Genomic DNA, 20,603 nt, shown 5'->3' on the forward strand with positions numbered 1-20,603 from the left:
GTTGACCAAGTTTCAATTATTATCTCACACACACAAATAAATAAAAAATATATGTTACTGAAGCACAAATGTCAAGAGTGAAATCTGACCAAGAGTCCTCAGGAGCAGAAAAGAAAAAAACTGAAGCATTGAATTGTCTTTCCCTTTTGAACATGGAACTATCACTGTCAAACATGAAAAGGTGAAATCCTTGAAGACGCTAGCAGGCTGAAGAAGTGGTCCTCCGAACGAAGCGTCAGTAGCAACGTTGGCAGACCCGTTGCCGGTACCATGAGGCGGGTGGTCAAAAATAATGTGACCTAGAGACCAGTGGAAGATCCAACGCCACGAAGACGAACACTAAATGGAGCCTCTTGGTTAGAACAGCGTCCAGGAAAACTTTGACCAGACAAAAAAAAACAAAACAAAACAAAAACCTGCAACCACTGGCCTACGCACCAAGGCAGAGCTGAAGCAGCAAGGGACCAACTGGACTGGAATGACCAGAACAGCTCAGAACAGAGTGCGATGGTGAGGGGTCGTCGATGGCCTATGCTCCACCAGGAGCGATGGGCAAAATGAATGAATGAATGACTGGCCTACGCACAGCGACAACAACTAAAGGTGCCAAACACAGAAACGAAGATACACCGTACGCTGATATTCCCATCTGGCGGACACTTGGTTGTCAACAGAGGGAGAATAGAACAAACAACAAACAACCAAACAACTGCAGCAGCCAAACGCCGCTCTCCTCATGACCTCCTCCAAGGACACTCTCCCCAAGATCCATTAAACACCTACGTCAACCTACAAATACATTATACACGAAAACTTTAAGAAAAACTTAACACATAAATTATGTCGCAAAACATTGTTACACAACCATGGCACGCCTCTGGCCCTACAACCAGCTACAAAGAGAAACATGCATGATAAAAAGCCTGAGCACAAACAACAGCAACACACCCGCCTCAGAAATAAATCCCAGCAGTACACTGCACCCGCCAACTTCGCCTGCCGAAAAGGGGATGATAAAGATTCAAACCCCCATCTGAACAAAAAAAAATATATAACAAAAATACTACAACCTTTTGGTCGTCTGTGACAACCAAGATGGAAAGAGCTGCCTGTGTGAATGACTTGAGAGAGAGAGAGAGAGAGAGAGAGAGAGTGCATGTTTGTGTTTGTATGTGTGAACAGAGAACAGAGAACAAAGTATGTGAATATGCACATGCATGCTTGTTAAAAAGAAATTTGTTTGAAAGTAGTATGGATATGTGTATGAATATGCAAGTACGAGATAAGTGTGTCAGTACATGTGCATCCAAGCGCACATGCATGAGCACGCACACAGGAATATGTACACTGTGAACTCTTTGAGATGTCACTGATCCTCAACTATCTGTTCCATACTTGTGATCATCTTAATCCCTATTCAACACATGAAACCTTCAGCAACATCCTAAATATCAATGACAGCTTGGATCAACTTGAAAAAGTGTGTGTGTGTGTGTGTGTGTGTGTGTGTGTGTGTGTGTGTGTACGTGTTTGGACATGTGTATGCTTCTATGTGTAGTGTTGGGCCTGCATACAGTTGTTTGTTGGACCTTTGTGTCTGTGAGACTGCAAACTGTTGCATACATGTTGTGCATGTGTGTGTGTGTATTTGCAAAAAATTGTGTGCCTGCGTGTGTATGAGTGGATGGAGGGAAAATCAAATGGGCAACAGGAAAGGGCAGGGAGATGACCTGAGGTTATCAGGGAAGATGAAGGGGGTTGTGGGGAGAAGGGCTATAAATCTCACTTCAATTGATTTTGTCAAAGCTAAAGATAGTGCGTTTGTGCAAGTGCTTGTTCACACAATGTTTTCCTTGACAGCCCAGTGTTTTAATTACGCAAATATTATGCTGGTGATGTATGGATCTATCCATTTGACATTAGCTGAGATTGTTTTTTTTTGTCTCCTTCCTTTCACATTTCTATAAACAAAATTCTGCTTTATCATTACTCGTAAATTCTCAGTACGAGACATCATAACAGGCTTCTAGGAGTTCTTCACAACAATGGAACAGTTGAGAAACAAAGAAATGCCACTGATTCAGTTCAAATTATTGACCTATAAACTATTTCTTGTTCAGAAGACAAGTGATAACTGTATCATATGCAGTCAAGTGTGTGTGTGTGTGTGTGTGTGTGTCTGTGAGTAAGCGTGGATTCATGTTATGTGTGTAAATTGTAAAGACAGAGAAGGCTTGGACAAAGTACATGGACAGATAAACTGAGACCTAATGGCTTGGACAAAGTGTGAATGGACAAATAAACTGGGATATAATGGCTTGTGTGTGTGTGTGTGTGTGTGTGTGTGTGTGTGTGTGTGTGGTGTGTGTGTGTGTGTGTGTGTGTGTGTGTGTGTGTGTGTGTGTGTGTGTGTGTGTGTGTTTACAACAGATTCACATCATCGGATCATCAGGAAATGTTCAGTAAGGTAATTAATCAACTAAACCTGAACTGAACTATTCAACATCTGATTCTATGAGTATGACATACACCCATTTATGCCTTTATAAATGCACCACAGACCCTCTTCTCTTCGATCACTTAATGGATTGGTGGAACACAAAAGCACATACAGAGATGGGTGTGTCTCCAATGTTATTACACACACACACACAAATCTGTTTTCCCCATACCAAGGTTCTTCCTTCCCCATACACTTGCCAGCTTTCTGTTTTCCTGATCAGTAGGAAGCTTAAGATGTTAGAGCCATTTTCACAGAGAAAAGGAAACAACGCTGGCTATTGTTCGCCCCAAGCATTCCCTTCCCACCTTTTTCAAACGATCACCAACTGCCTCTTAAAAAAAGAAAAGAAAAAAGGACCCTTCTCCACTTGGATTACTCATGTCTGGTGCACACAGTTTCCTCTTTCCTCTCTTTCCTTTCTCTTCTTCTTTTTCTTTTATGTTCGTGGGCTGAAACTCCCATAAAAAAACAAATATATATATTCACTTACAGTACAAATGTTGAAGTAGGCTTTTACAAGTATGATCATCTTATACCCTGCTGTGAATGCAGCAGTATTCTGTTTTCAAGTGTGAGCATGCTGGGTATGATAAAGATTCCAAAACCCACATAACACTGACATGGAGTTCACGATCTCTTACATGCATATTTGATCATCTGCATGTTTTTGTACATGTGAAAGGGATTATTATACTAGTAGTTTCCCCGGGAGACTGGAAAAAACAATCTCCACTTTTAAACCATATGGTGACAGGACAGAGGTTCAAACCTTGGACCCTCAGACAGTCCAGTGCTCTAATCACTTGGTTATTTCACCCTTCTATTAGTCTAACATCCAATGATTAACTTCATCTATCCAAAACATAATGACAACGTATATGTGAATGAATGATATTCAGTCGTGTCTGACTATCACCACCAGGACAGCAGTGGAGGTATCTGCTGTCCCGACAATCTGGGCTAGAATTTGATTATGGTGGAGAATTTCTTGCCAAAGTTACATCACCACTTTCTCATACAAGAGGGTTTTTAGGACAGCTGGTGTTGGGATGGTTCCCAAAGGACGACTAGCCCCCAAGGCTGCAGCACTAAGAGCCAGTACAAATCTTGCCTCCTAATTGCATAGTATGGCCAGGAACTTGAAGAGATGGAAGCCTTCAATTACTTGGGAGCAACACTTACAAAGGACGGCAGGTCGAACACAGAAGTGAAGATCCGCCTTGCAACAGCAACATCAGCAATGGCAAAACTGGACAAGATCTGGAGGAGCAGGAGCATTTCCCTTGCCATCAAACTCAAACTGTACAGATCTTTAGTGCTCACCATTCTCCTGTATGGATGTGAAAGCTGGACACTGTCAGCCGAGCTTGAGAAGAGGATCCAAGCATTTGAGATGAAATGCTACCGAAAGCTGCTCCACATCTCATGGGTCAAACACAAGACCAACAACTATGTCCGGAGCAAAGTCGAAGCCTTTGCCGGACATCAAGAATCCCTCCTGGCCACCATCAAAAGGAGGAAGCTGACGTGGTTTGGCCACGAGACCGCCACAACACCCTGTGCAAGACCATCCTGCAGGGCACCACTGAGGGCGGAAGAAAGAGGGGAAGACCAAGGAGAAGCTGGACAGATGACGTCAAGACCTGGACTCATCTGAAGATGCCAGAGCTGGTGTCAGAGGCCAAAAGCCCACGACCCGGTGGGTCACGGGACAAAAGGTGAAAGGTGAAGGTGAATTTCATAGCACTTCACAAAAGACTAAGCTGTAAATTAATTCACATTGCAGTGGAAAAACCACTGATAATATAGCTCTCACTCTGATAATATTTTCTGTCCGTTATATACTAAATCAGTAAATGAGCCCTTCCTTTATCAGCCATCCATGTCCTATCCATTTCAGTTTCAAGGAGGTGTCAAAGCGTGTGAACTAATCCATGTGCATTACACCACATTTGCTGTTGCAAAAAGAAAAGCAGATGCCTGACCTTGACATACACAAGCCCATCATTTGATCTGGCTTCTTCTTCTCCAATTCTTTAACAAGCAGCTTAAATGCATTTGAACCACCTTTTTTCTTTCAACAACGTGAATTTTCAAATAAATCCAGATACACTGCAATCTTTCAGTTACCTTTTAAAGTCCAATCTAACGAATGATCACCAGCATTCCTGAAACTTTTCTACTAAATAAAACTTTTGCATGCATGTGTGTCATTGTGCATGTAAGCAAAGGTGCATAAAACCTCAGAAACCATTCCAAGGTCACTCACAACCTCCAAAAGTACTTACTTCTCAAATGATCAAAATCTGATTTAAAAAACAACACACACACACACACACACACACACACACACACACACATTATATATATATATACCACTTGTTTTTGCACCCTAGAAACCACAATACCAGCTTTTAAAATAAATGGTCTGTGGCACGGATCAACAGATGCAGAGTTTCAAATTTAACAAAAAACTATCACCAGTCACCTTCACTCTGAAACTGGGTCAAAATACACAATAATACCCCCTGGCCCCCTCCTCCTTCAATACCACCCCTGAAACTCTCTCCATCCAATGGCAATCTCCATCTTCATTGTTGAGAAATTGCATAGCGAAAAGGAAAAGGAGTGAATTCTAACATTTCATCTCCAAAACTCAATCTAATCTTTTTCTCCATCAAGAAATGTATGGCTGACAGCTACTAGAAAACACATAATTTGTAATGAAAAAAGAAGAAAGAAAAAGAAACAAAAAAACAAAAGAAATGTGACGCAGGCCAATATCAAACACAAGAGAAGAGAGCACAGAGGAATGATCTTTCTCTGTTGTCAGTGACCTACAAAAAAAAGAAAAAAAAAGGGCAATAGGCAAGGTATTCCATCCACATTGAAGCTGCGTCACATCAACTCAAGGGGAAAGAAATGAAAGAAAAAAGCTGCGTCACATCAACTCAAGGCCGAAGGGGAAAGAAATGAAAGAAAAAAGCTAACATGTATGACAGGACTATGTTGGTTTATTATGACATAATGCCACAACCAAGACAACACTCGGCAGGAAATTAACACACACAGTTCAGGTATTAGGCTATCAGAGTCCTATATCATCAACACAACCAGTGGGGACTGATTAAACACACACACACACACACACACACAAGAGGTTAAACATTAACAGAGCATTATGTACCAACACACCTGTCATGGAAGCCTTTTTAACTTTAAGGGATGTTCTGCAGGTGTATACATGAACCAGAAAACAAAAAATCTATAAAGCGTTTTTATGACAATTCCTCTATCCATATATTATGCACATATAGGTATTCACATTACATAATGTAGAAAACTAATTTGAAAATGTTGTATTACTCAACAATACATTTCTTAAGTTATTCATCTATGACTCACAGTATTTGTTTGTTCATCTACATATTCATTACACGTCTGTATATTCAAAGGCTTTTCTCTCACACATCACTACACACACTCACATACATGTCCATACACATTATCTACACATGCAGACAATTTGCTAGCACATTTCATCTCTTAAGCAGTTTTGTGCTTTTGATTGATCAGACCAAACCCACAATCGAAAGTGACAATGTTCATGAATAGTAAAAGCTCTGAGGGGAGTTTTTCCACCCATTCATTTTGACTCCTGGCATTGCTCCACTGAGCCGCTCAGGAGACGTATACAGTACTGTCCAGTCACACTCCTCCCTATCGATGTTCTCTTCTCCATTCCCTCTGGGAGGCTGAGGCAAATCTAATAAAGAATCTCATCAGAGTATTGAAGATACCCCCATAACACATCTGCAGTAAGTTACAGGCATACCCCTAAAAGTATCCAGCATATCTTATTGGACAGACTCATACACCACTCTGCAATGTAATCATTTTTAATATTATAGTAGTTATTAAAATCGGATTCTTTTAAACCCCAATGTACATAGTTTGAGAACTGAAATTTCATTCTTTTGGTCACAACAGCAAATATATTCAACCAGCATATCAAAAGTCTGCTTGTGTGTGTGTGTGTGTGCGCGCGCGCGCACGTGTATGCATGCATGCGTGTCTGCATGGATGCCTGCATGCATGCATGTGTGAATGAAGGCATACACGTCCATCCATCTGTGTATGTACATATCATTGTGCACACACACATGCATGCATGAGTGAGTGAGTGAGTGCTTGTGCTTGTGTGTGTGCGTGCATGCGTGCGGGCATATGTGTCTGTCCATCTGTCTCTACACGAACATGCTCACACACACACACATGCATGCGTGCATCCAAGGGTGTGTTAACTTCATGCTCGCACATAATCTCGAGCATACTGATGTAAAGGAGAGGCATGGATGTATATGAAGTGGAGAGCTGAAGAAGTCAAATTTAAAAAAAGCAAGGAAGAGAGAGTAAGAGAAAGACAGAGAGAGATATGGAAGCCTCCAGACCAGCTAGGATTATCTATCTGTCCACAGCAAAATGCATTAATCATCAAGGATTTCTCTTTTATCCATGGGTGAACCAAATGTAAAGCACAGGAAATGAAGTCTATCTTCGGGCCGTAATGGGCACAGTTTTCTTTTCACTTCCTTGTGACTGAATGGAGAACACCCCTTTTGAAACCTTTACGAACATGCTTTTGGAAACCTTTATGCAATATTTCATAACTGCCACAATCAACATGATAAAATCTAAGTTTACATGAGAAGTTATATTCAAATGCCACAATTACCCATACAACTGTCCAGCAAACACATGCTCAGTACCATTCACACATGCATGTTCATGCACACAGATACACACACACACATGTACACAAACACACACTATATTAGTATATATATTATATATCATGTTATTTTCCTGACCCTAGCCAGTTCCTGCCTTCAGGACTCAAATGAAATGACTGGGGCCACAGTCAAGTGTTATCTATTTCACAGATGTATATCATTTACAGTGCTGCTCACATTTCTTGACCAACACTGCAAGGGTCTGTTTCCTCAGGTCGAGTTGCCTCTAGGGCAAGTTACTAAAGGAAGCATACTAATGCCACAGTGCATTTATGTAGTACTGAACACTGAACTTTTGAATTTAAAGGATTTCTATTGTTCGCATCATCATCATCATACTCGTCCATCACAAAAATACAAAGTATCCCAAATTGTGTGGCCTTTCATGCCCTGTTCCCATGGAGACAAGACTCCCAGAACAGTAGAAGAGTCTCAGAGAAGACTCCATGACAAGTTTCTCTTTTGATTTCCCATTCACTTCTGTCTGTGGTAAGTTCACATCAGAGTCTTCAAATCTGGCAGATTCAAAGGGATTGTCACTGGATGGAACAATGGCAGTCTCTACTCTAGGGGTGGTGCTCACTCAGCCTGGCTCATTGAAATCACTCAGCAGCAGCACAGGATCTTCTTTAATGGGTAGTCTCATGGCAACCTGACATACAAACATTCCTGAAAGCTGCTGGCACTGGGATGGCAATGGAATAAGCCTGGGTGTGGCAGTGTGTATGGGTTGAGAGCTATAAAAGGTAATGCAATCAAGACAGTATGAAAGGTGGAAAGGCAAAACCAAACCCCCCCAAAATGAAACAATAACAAGTAAACACCTCTGTACTGGCACATTCCTAAAACACACCTTTCAGCTATACTAAATGTGAGGGGAGTTGGCAAATAGGCCAGCCAACCTTGTAAATATACTGTATATATACAATGACAGGAGACTGACATTAGTCAAAAGTCTTTCAAGTGTTAACACAAGCTCCAGCTGCTCCTCATGGTCTGCTTCAGAAATAGTAATTTCCCTACATTTCACTTTCCCTTCTTCTGACAAGAATGTTCTAATGTTTATGCATGGCAACCAGCCTGACAAGACAATAATAATAATATATAATTTATTGTTTTGTTTTTTGTTAATAACAATTCAATGGCCATTTCAATCTCTTCATCTCAAATTATCTACTCCATTCAGCAACTTATCAATTTTGCTCCTGAAAGTGCATACATCAAGACATCCCTCACTACCACGCCCCATCCCCACACTGCACTCCTTCATCCCTTCATCCCCTCCTCTCCACCCCTCTCCTGCGATCACTGAGTGTTCAGCTAAGGAAGGCAAATAACAATGCTGGAAGAGGTGATGATTTATCCTAACGAAACTCTGTATTGATTTGCCTGTGTTTTTCATGTCAGGGTGGGTTCCAATGCAACTGTGCAACTTTTCACCGAATGCCTTCTTCTTCTTCTTCTTCTACAACTCAGGGGGTGTGTAGACAGTCGTGCTTCCATTGTTGCCACTGCTGCTGCCACATTGATTTCCAGACTTCCAACTTATGCTGCTCTGCTCTTCTTCAGTCTTCACCTTACCTGATTTTTTTTTCTTTTTTCTTTTTTAACAATCAAATGTCAAAGGTGAAACCTGGTCCTTGATGACGCTCATGTGTGTGTGTGTGTGTGTGTGTGTGTGTGTGTGTGTGTAAGTGTATATGCATGCAAACAGGAGTAAGCGTGTGCATACCTGTATTGCCCAATGTAAGGATACAAGCCAAAAGTTTGAAATACAATTTCTTCTTTCATATAAAATAAATAAATAAATAAATAAATCATATGACTATCATTTTCCCCCCCAATTCCTGAATGTTGTTTTGCCAATGCTTTTTTCTCCTCACAGCATGAGTGCATGCAACAGTACAGAATTATGCCACAGCAATGGTCTTTATCATTCCTCCATTATTCTCATTAGCCTAACCATGTAATGATATACACTGATTTGTTGTTAGAGCTGAAACCTAAACATGTGACACATGTAGACCAATTAGGGACATGGCACTGCACTACATTATAATGCTGTGTTTGGGCTAGCTTAATCATTCAGTTAAAGGCAGCCATGGAAGTGTGATCAGGCTGATGGTAGTTCAAAGACTGATACACTCTCACTGGAGCACTGCGCAGAATATCTTTATGGATGGCACCTTGCCCACCGAACCCCACCACCAACCTCCGAAACAACAACAGACATCAATAGATCCAGTCATTTATAGTCTCCAGACTGTTTAAGTGTTTTCCCTAAAAACAATTGTGGTAGACCTGGCAAACAGATGGAATAATATTCAACAACAACAGAATCATTGAGATAAACAGTCTCAAACAGACATGAAATACAAGAACAGGATGACACAGCAGGCTTGAGATTTTTTTTTTTTTTTAACTCATTAGACTCAGCAGGAAAAATGAATTATTGAAGCCTGACATCCAGATCCCAAAAGATGACATTTCCTTCTTTCAAATCTTTTTCTTTTCTTCCTTTTTTTTTCTTTTTTTTTAACATACCGGTAGTCCTAAGGAGCTCTATATTCTGCATCAAGGACATATCAGAACTGTCCACACCCATTTCTATCTCTGTCTGCATGTCAAAAGAAGATACACACACTGACTCAGTTCAAATCCAAATGACAAGACACAAGCCTAAGAAGATATATCAAGGAATACACAAACCCACCTCCACACAAAAAGATCAAGACCTGATTGCTTTCCCATTTACTGCTTATTTCAATCAGAAATTAGCAAATCATTATTTGTACATTATAGTCAATCTTTCTGAGCTTTCCTTGTTATACATCTTCTTGGCAAACAACTACTATCCGGCCCTTTACTCTCCCACGTCCACAAATTCATGATCCCGATCAATGGGCTGGGTGATGCTCACAGACATCAAGACAAGAACAAGAGACTGCGGAAATGGCAATGGTTAATACTTTCTGCCTCAACGAGTCCACCGAAATGGGTAAAAAAAACAACAAAAACATAGGGGGAAGGAGAATCAATAAAGCATATTCCTATTAATGTCATATGGGAGTTTGAAGGCGTTCTCTATTTTGATAAGGAAGTCAATAAAAGCTTACCGTTTCAGAGCACAGAATGGTCATTAATGTCAAAAAATCAAGATTTCTACACACTCTTGAAAAACAAAGAAACACACAATCAGTTGTACAGAGAAACAACAAGACAATGCAACAAAAAAAAAAATAAAAAAATAAAAATAAATAAATAAATAAATTAAATAAATAAATAAAATAAAAATAACAATCAAACAAAAATTGGTTTACTGTAACTCTTGGACCTCCTGAAGCTTGTACACATATCCCTCCTCCAACCACCACAATCATTTATTCATGTTACTCACATCATCGTCATGCACAGGCTATCTCAGGAATAAAAAACAAAAACAAAAATAAAAATAAAGCGTATCAAAATTTAAACACCCAATATTTAACACACTAACACTGATTGATTCTTCAAGCTAAAAAGGATAACTTAAAGAATCAGGTTTTCTTGAATCAATATGATTTTTTTCACTTCCTTCAAATTTGTCTCTGGTGAACAACATATATACTGGGATCTTCAACAATTGACAGCAGTAAAATGCACCAAAGCTAATCATTTCAAGGGTTTTTTTTTGTTTTTGTTCTGTTTGTTTGTTTGTTGCTGCCTCATTAGCTGACTGTTTCAGTGGCATTACTCCCACACCGTTCATTTTGAGTCCCTTATAGTTATACACAGCCACACCCAGTTCATCTGTCACAGTTCCAGTGTCAACAGTCCACATGGAACTATCGATGTTAGGCAGCCAGGAGACCACACACCAGAGGTGACCCTGCACTGCTGCTGAGTCACTTTAGTGGTGTTCAGTAGTGCCTGTTCTGATTCAATGTACTTTGGCCACCACCTACTATGCCCCCTACTGACGACAATAATGGCATAGTCATGATACCAGACTGAGCGAGCGTCCATGCCCAGAGTGGAGACTGACACCACATCTCTCCAAAGACAGTCCCCTATGAATCTGCTGACAATGAAAACCTTGACAGGACCCACCCCAACAGGGAAGTAGAGGGGTATTGAAACCATGAGAGCATGGCATGAAAGGCACATAATTTGTGACATTTCCATGTATTGATGATAAGGAAGAAAGAGGAGGATGACGATGATACTATAGAGGTCCATGTTTTAGGTTTGGGACTATGTGACAAGGCTGCACTCTACACTTTCTGTCATTATGATATCTCAGCATTAACCATGCTTGAGAGACTGAGACGCTTGCAATGTTGTTCAAGAAATTTGAGCAATACACCTAAAGACGCATTAATGAGTTTGTAATATTTGTTTTAAAAATTATTCACCAATGACAAATGTAAGCTGAGAAGTCTGTGCTCACATCCGTCAAATGACAAACACTTAGCATAAGGCAGTCAGATATTCACCTTTATTTCAAAATTTCAAGTGTGAAACAATTCAAATTTCAGCATCAGAATAATACAATACCAAGGGGGAAAATGATAATGAGGAAGTGGAAGACAAAGAACAAAAATACCCATCACTTCCTCACACACACACACACACACAAACAAAAACACACGCACAAACACACTGTTATGGACACACAAACACAGACACAGACACACGCAGACACAGACACACGCAGACACAGACACAGAAGGGGGTGGGGGCAGAAGGGAAGAAAGCTTGGATGTTGATCCGAAACTTACTCTTTGGATAGCAAGTTTTCTTCTCAATAAAACTCAGTCCGTCCGCTTTCATTCTGCCCACTCTTCTCTGAACTCTACTTCTACTGGTGCACCCCAAGGTACAGTGCTGTCCCCTGTTCTATTTACACTGTACACAAATGACTGCAGAGGCACGGAGGAAACTCCTGCCATAAAATATTCTGGTGATTCAGCTATTGAAGATCTGTCCAACTCTGATGCTATTTATTTCAGTGAAATTAAAAAGTTTTGTTCTTGGTGTGAGGAAAACTATCTGGATCGCAACATATTGAAAACAAAAGAAATGTTAATAGATTTTTGGAAAGACCCCTTGCCTGTAGCTAACCTTGTTATTGATGGTCAAACAGTGGAGAGGGTCAATGAATATAGATATTTAGGGACCATCTTAGACAATAAGCTGACTTTTGACAGACATGTTGATTCCATTCATAAGAAATGTCAATCTAAAATTTTTTGTTTACAGAAGCTTAGAAATGTTGGTATAAATTTAACTATTCTTCAAAGTTATTATTGATGTTGTATTGAATCAGTGCTCACAGTTTCATTTATGTGCTGGTATGGAAGTTTGGGAGTGAGGAGTAAGTGTTTTGAACGATGTCATGAGTGTAGGCAGTAAAATTGTGGGAGTGAAACAAGCTAGTATGCAAGAGCTGTATGAAAGTCGAGTGGTTAAAAAAAGCAGGCAGATAGCAATTGACAACCCCCATATTTTAGCAAAGTATTATGAGCTATTGCCATCAACACGACGCTACAGAACTTTTAAGTTGAAATCCAGAGCTCTGAAGACTTTTATTCCACGTTCAATCCACCTTTTAAATTCTTGAGAACTGTGTGTGTGTGTGTGTGTGTGTGTGTGTGTGTGTGTGTGTGTGTGTGTGTGTGTGTTCACTGAGCTTAAAAACATGATAATTGGTTATTATGAATGTGCAATATGTAGGATGAATAATGTGCAATATGCAGAATGAATGTACAATGGAATATGTCTAATGCTAACGTCCATATTCTAAATATATTTCTGTTAATAATTACGATGTAATAATTAATTGCAATGTTTTAAAAGCAAATATGCGAAATGCTTTTATATGAGAACATATGTTTATTACTCTTGTTTAATCAAGTAAACCGTGTGTGGGGGGTGGGTGTGGGTGTGTGCTGATTATCTGGTTGTGGTTTTCCGCAATTTATCTTTATTCTTATTTTATCTGTCTATTATAATCAATGTGCAATATAGTAGGCTATGCTTATAATTATATTCAAAATAATGTTTCTTAATTCTTTCTGTTTTTATATTAAGAATACCAGTTACTACCTGCAGTGTGTGGATGTATGTATGAAACGGTGTATGTGATATTTTTTACATTTGTGTCTTCGTCATATTTGTAAAAGCTGTTGTTGACTTTTACAGTTATGGTCCCCATGTTGTTTACTTGTCTATGTTGTGATAAAGCACCTGACCAAATTTCTCCAGTTGGAGATAATAAAGTTATTCTCATTAGGACTTAAGACAGTTTCTATTAAACTGTGATATAAAATGGGTCATGCCAACTCCTTGTTCTATATGACATTTATAATTATGACACATATAAAGATATCTAAAATCAAGATTCAGCCATGAAATCAGTATATAGTTTTCTAAATCAGCAAAAGTTTCACATTTTACATGGAGTCAGTATGAACTTTTTTTTTACACCCAGTATGATAGTTATTCTAGTCTGAAAGTGGGTCTGTGTAAGTGGGTGTGTGTGTGCGGTGTGTGTGTGTGTGTGTGTCTGTATGTGCGCGCACACACGCGTGCGTGTGTGGATTTTCACAGCCAGTTAACTGATATTGATGACGAAGACATTAATGGCTAAAACCCATCCATAAACATGATAAAGTGAAAGGACAGGTTCATTGACACATATGTTTTCATCACAGACAGAAGCACACTCACACACAGTCATGCCCTGGCAAATTCTCTCTCTCTCTCTCTCTCAGAAAGGGAGAGGTTTTTTGTTTTGTTTTTAAATCATCCTTGTAATCATGGTGAAATGGCGGCAATCTTCTCCAAAAGGCAATATCACAGAGATTGCAGTCATCTATTTTATAACACCTGAGCCAAACAGTCAAAATACATACATATTTATATAAAAGGGGGTGTGGATGGGTGACATGATGACTGAACCTCAAAACTGCCTGCAGGTAGAAAACAAGAATTTCATTTTCTAACCCCCCACCCCCATCCCCCTGGAAATAATGTTTCCATCATGGTTATAAGGTCAAAGATCTGAAAGATAAACAGGAGCAAGAAAACAACTTGATTGAAGGGCAGCAAGTGTAGGGAAAGGAGGGGCACAAATGCACAAGATAAAAAAAGAAAAAGAAAAAGAAAATAAAGCAAAAGCAGCAGTATGAATGAGCCCCCACCCCCTTACCCCCTCCACCCAAAAAGCAAATCAACTGCCCTCCCCCCCTATCACTTTATCATGGATATATATCAATTATTAGATGATTTTTCAACCCCAACCATCTCCTTATAAATCAGAACTGGAGCATCCATTGATGTGTGCATATGTTCATGTGTATGCAAGTACATGTCAATGAATGGGCTTTTTTCCCCCACCCTGTTACATGAAAATTGAAATGATTTCATCAGTCAGCGTGATTCTATTTTTAAAAACTTGCATGTACTTCAGTTTACTCATAGCATGTTCCCCCCCCCCTCCAGGAGTGATAACCGGTCACTGGTATTCAGTGATTCACTAGTGATTCAGCACATTTGATTTAACTGTTAACATACTAAACAATAGTTAATCAAATATGCATCAAAGTTCACCCAAGCTTTGGGGACGCTGTTCACTGATTTCTCAGTCAGTGTATTGATATGAGTCATTAACAACTGATGGAAGTGTCAAAATATCCTAGTTGACAAAAGCATTGTCTGACCATTTGTAACTGACAGACTGATGGCTGACAAAACAGGATCTATCACACCACATTAAGTGGCCATTCACCTTTGGGGCTTTTTTTCCCCCTTCTTGTGACAACTAGACCAGTCTTAAGGCATGAATCAAACAGTATGACAACTGGCACACAGAATCAAGCACTATGAATAGACCAACTATAGCCTGTTCATTGCCATTCTATCAAGATGAGTGTATACTTACACTTTTTACAGAAATTATTTTGCTCCATTAAATCTATTCTTTTTATTGGCCAACATTTTAGAATATCCAGTAATCTCCGGACACACTTCATTCAACACTGAATTTAATGATTATACCATAGACTAGGAATGAAGGGGAAACAAAGAAAACAAAGACAACAACAACAAAAACAAGCGAATAATAAAATGTAATTGTGTGGGCATGAGCAGGTAAATGTGCACATGTATGTATGTGTATTTATACTATGTACTGATTATCATGCTGTGTTTATGAGAGAAGCTAGAACTAGAAGAAGGGGTGAGGTGTGAATTAATGGGTATAATCAGTTAATCTAATTGATTGATACTAGTACTGGAGAAAAAGAATTTTTTTAAAAACTTTAAAAAGACATTCTTCACTTCATTTAAACATTCTTCTTTTTTTTTTTCAAATTCCCTCAAAGCTTGACAAAGTGCGATGAATTACACTGCTGGTCAAGCATCATTTTAGCAAATGTGGTGTAGCATAAATGGATTTTTCTTTTTCTTCTTCTTCTCCGTTTGTGGGCTGCAACTCCCATGTTCACTCATATACGTGTACACAAGAAGGCTTTTGCGTGTATGACCGTTTTTACCCTGCAATGTAGGCAGCCATTTTCACGGGTGTGCATGCTGGGTATGTTCTGGTTTCCATAACCCCCGAATGCTGACATGGCTTGCATGTACACACGAAGAGGGTTTAGGCACTAGCAGGTCTGCACATATGTTGACCTGGGAGATCAGAAAAATCTCCATCCTTTACCCACCAGGCGCTGTTACCGAGATTTGAACCCGGGACCCTCAGATCAAAAGTCCAACACTTTAACCACTGACTACTGCACCCATATGGATTTGTCTGAACGCAGTGACGTCTCCTTGAGCAACTGAAGCAAACTGCTGTGATATGAGATATTGTTTATGCTTCTGTAAATGCACCAATGAGAATAAGCCATGAATGAATGTGTGTGTTGTGTGCATACATGTATGTGTATGTGTGTGTGTGTGTGTGTGTGTGTGTGTGTGTGTGTGTGTGTGTCCATGTATCAATGCGAGCTGGTGATGTGGAATGGAGAAATGCCATGTCTAGTGTGATTTACTGTGTGTAGTATGATAGGTGAAATGCTGAGCTTGCTTGCATTTATAAACACATGCATGAAATGAAAATTATGAATAAATGTACATACAGCGTGTGTGTGTGTGTGTGTGTGTGTGTGTGTGCGCGCGCGCGCGTGTGTATGTGCGTGTGTCTATGTGCATACACGTATGCATGCCAATCTGTGTGTGCGTGTATATATGTATGTGGCTGGGTGGATGAATGGGTGGGTGGGTGACTGCATTCAAGTGGAGACTGGTGGTTGAGTTAGCCAGCAAATAAAGCGCATATTTTTGTGCATTGTATACTTTGTAATGTCAAAAGTATAGAAAACAATGTAGAGATAATTATAAACAGGCCTTGTAGAACTTACATAAACATGACTTAAATCATTTCAAAAACATGTATGTTTAACCATGCATCTAATTTTCATCACTTTATTTGCAAATTTATGTTTACTTTCAACTTTGCATGCTTTATATTATATTCTTTCAACATGTGAAGGTCTGTATTACTTTGAGTCTACATGGAGGGTGAAGTAAGTGCTGAACAACCATGACACACAAAGAAAGATTGCATGCTGCCAGCAATATGCATGGGGCTACTATTCTTATTTACTTTCTGATAGCTAATCCAATTAGACAATTTGTCTATAATGAATATGAATGTGTGTTGTGTTGCATGTGTATAATAAGAACATTGTGTGTATGTGTGTGTGTGTGTGTGTGTGTGTGTGTGTGTGTGTGTGTGTGTGTGTGTGATATGTGTTTATAACTATTTAGTATTTGATTTTACAGGTTACTTCACAATAATATAAACAAAAAAAAAGGGAAACACTATAACACATTAACAGTATGCAGATATGGATTCCTGCAGATGTTTTGCCTGTAAATTCAGCAGACACTCCTATCCTTACATGCATCCACCCCTTGACAAATGATATATATATTATATTCCTTAACTGTCACATAAACCACACCCCTTTATCTTTTCGTGAGCACCCCACTTGTGTGTAATCAGGTCAACTACATATGGCGATATGCACACTGCTAACACTTATTCTTAAAACACAAATTAGCGCATATTCACACGTTATGTCACTAGAACATGTCACAATATTACATTTTGCAACTCACTGCAGAAAACTGTGTCAGAAATGTTGTATTAGTCTAGGTATGGGACTAACACTGCTGCCCATGCTTCATAAATCATCATTGTTTTAATGGTTATAGTGCCTGAGGCTGAATCATTAGGAAACAGTTTCAGACAAAATACATTCCCTTTCTCCTTCCTTACTTTTTAACAAAATTTGGTACCTAAACGGTTAAAGGACACAAATATGTATTTTTAAACAATTCATAATTTTGCGCGTCTTCCTTTAAGAATCTGTGTGAAAAAATGCTGCTATTCTGTTCCATTTCAGTATTCATATCCAAAATAAACAGCATTCTTAATCGATTAAAGATTACAATGTGAAGGGGAATAAAATCGTACTCCAGATTGAATGTTTGTTTTCATAATAAATAATGCTCTGAATGTTTTGCCAAGATCAGTCAATGGCAGAAAAGGGGGTGGTGAAGCGAGGATATATACTGCTTCTAACGCCAAACAAACAATTACAGACTAAACAGGCTACGATATTCAGATAAACAACACAGAGTCCTTACCGTGTGATTTATGCCCCACATAAAGACACTCAGCAATGGTTCGTTGGCACGGAAGAGCTTCTGTTTGGGAGCGACAGCCTTGAGTTTCAGCTGCTTTCGCTTCGCAGTGACTCCAGACATGATGATGCGAATATTGCACAAAGCCGTTGAATACAGGGAAGCAATGCGATTTGCTTTTTTAGTCTTTTTCTTCAGACAGAAAGACTTCCTACGCTGATATCAAGCAGCCGCATTGTCTTGTTGTCTAATCGACGGGCCGCAAAATGCTCGCAGCCTGCAAGATGGCGAAAATTTCCCAGCATCCAAACGCTTCGAAGGGATATAACTCAAGTTGTCTCTTTCGTTTCATTGCTGCACTGGGCCCCGCCCACTTGGAAAGAAAAAAGGGTCAGTTGGAAAACTGAAACTTGCTGTCATCCGGGACTTAAGTTTATTCCGTCGTGTCTGATTGGTGGCTGAATAATATCACACAATGAAAAGAACCAGCATTCACACTATATGCCATGATCAATGGTGAGCAAGTTGTCTTCTGTGCATCGTGTAAAATAATTATGTCACACGATCCAGCGTAGCGTTGCGTTGGAAGAGCGGTTCAGTCCTCAAGCTTCACAAATCAGCCGTCCTTTTCTGTCTGCTCTGACACACCGTGTGTGTGTGTGTGTGTGTGTGTGTGTGTGTGTGTGCGTGTGTGTGTGTGTGTGTGTGTGTGTGTGTGTGTGTGTGTGTGTGCCATGTGCGTGTGCGTGTGTGTGTGTGTGTGTGTGTGTGTGTGTCCGAGTGTGTGAGTGCATGCCAGTGTGCGTGTGTCAGTGTGCGCGCGCTCGCGCGCGCGTCAGTGTGTGTGTGTGTGTGTGCGTGCGTGCCAGTGCGTGTGTGTGTGTGTGTGTGTCGGTGTGTGTGTGTGTGTGTGTGTGTGTGTGTGTGTGTGTGTGTGTGTGTGTGTGTGTGCGTACGTACGTGCCAGTGTGTGTGTGTGTGTGTGTGTGTGTGTGTGTGTGTGTGTGTGTGTGTGTGTGTAGTCAGTGTGTGTGTGTGTGTCAGTGTGTGTACAGTGCCTGCGTATCACAGGTTAGTGAGTATAGTGATCAATATGCACTCTTTGCTATCCTCAGCATCTAACTTACAGCCAGTATAGGTATTAATCTTTTTTTCATCAGAAAGGTGATATCAGCCTCTCACTGATGTGTGCATCGTGCTAATTGATTTCACTGTTAGCTAACACCGTCTGGGAGTCCTTTAGTGGTCGAACCAATAATAAATGATTGTGGAAATCAGTTTGAAGAGTTGTTTTTGTTGGGCTTTTGTTTGTTTGCTTTGGGGTGGGTTGTTTTTTTTTTTATAGTCGGCATGGCTTTCCGACTTTTTTTCTGTTTTTTCTTCTTCTTTTTTAGATAGAAGTCAAATTTAAGAAACCATCAAATGGGGAAATAGACAAGAATTACTTTAAGAACACCAGTTTTTGATTAACATAAACAAAAGGCGTCAGAAAAAAAAATTTCCCGGCGGTAGCCTAGGCTTTCAACTCTTTTCCGGTTTTAGTCTTTCTGGCACAATTCTTTCTCTTGTTTATGTTTGACTGAGCTGGCTGAAAGTACATCGAAGCAGAAATTGCAGCCGGCAATCGGTAGTCAGTGAAAGTTAAAAAGAAAAATCAATTATGCAAGTCACTTAAAGATCATGTACCCCAAGCAGAGTTCCCTTGGTACCTTTACATCGGAGCGCCTATATGCGCGCGCGCGCGCGCACACACACACACACGCATGCACACATGAGTCCCTGTCAGTATATCTATCTCTGTCTCTCCGCCTGTGTGTCTGTTTCAGTGTCAGAGGCTGTAAGTTCGTCTGCTCCTTTGATTGAGCCAGTACTTTATTTGTAAATAGATATTGCCCTGCATAGACAATTATGAATTCGACGGGACTTCTTCGTTCAGTTCGTGGGCGACTGGGCTTTTTCGTGTATGACCATTTTTATCCCGCCATGTAAGCAGACATACATCGTTTTCGGGGGTGTGCATGCCAGTGCTGGGTATGTACTTGTATCTATAACCCACCGAACGCTGACATGGATTGCAGGATCTTTAACGTTCATATTTGATCTTCTGCTTGCGTGTACACTCGAAGGGGGTTCAGGCACAAGCAGGTCTGCACAAAATAAGTTGACATGGGAGATCGGAAAAAATCTCCGCCAGGCATCGTAACCGAGATTCGAGCCCTGGACTCTCAGATTGAAAATCCAACGCTTTAACCGCTCGGCTATTGCGCCCGTCATTCGACGGGACAATAAATAAGTCTCTTGTGAAGACAGGTCGTACATTAATTAAAATGTACGAAGACTTCACCCCTCTCCAGACCCCCAGGATTCCCCATCAACCTCAGCCCTACCCAGTGCGGGAATAGCAGCCAGGACTTACTACCTTAGAACTTCACTACTGTTTGGCAGCCGGCCAATGAGGAAGGTTGCAGAATGGTTAAGACGCTCATGACGGGTGCAATAGCCGAATGGTTAAAGCGCTGGACTTTCAATCTGATGGTCCTGGGTTCGAATCTCGGTGCACCTGGTGGGTAAAGGGTGGAGATTTTTCCGATCTCCCAGGTCAACATATG

The 20,603-nt window shown here is 40.2% G+C and overlaps 1 protein-coding gene across 1 annotated transcript in view; it reads right to left on the reverse strand.

Annotated features, from left to right (window-relative positions):
- Nucleotides 1-18,262, reverse strand: part of LOC143301467 (phosphatidylinositol 5-phosphate 4-kinase type-2 alpha-like) — a 38,026-nt gene extending 19,764 nt beyond the window's left edge. The window contains exon 1 of the mRNA XM_076615779.1: nt 17,998-18,262. Within this exon, the coding sequence (XP_076471894.1) occupies nt 17,998-18,117 (120 nt within the window). The 5' untranslated portion in view covers nt 18,118-18,262. The remainder of the gene's footprint in view (nt 1-17,997) is intronic.
- Between the last annotated feature and the right edge of the window lie 2,341 nt (nt 18,263-20,603).

Source organism: Babylonia areolata, chromosome 2 (assembly GCF_041734735.1).
Source record: "Babylonia areolata isolate BAREFJ2019XMU chromosome 2, ASM4173473v1, whole genome shotgun sequence".
Taxonomy (NCBI): Eukaryota; Metazoa; Mollusca; class Gastropoda; order Neogastropoda; family Buccinidae; genus Babylonia; species Babylonia areolata.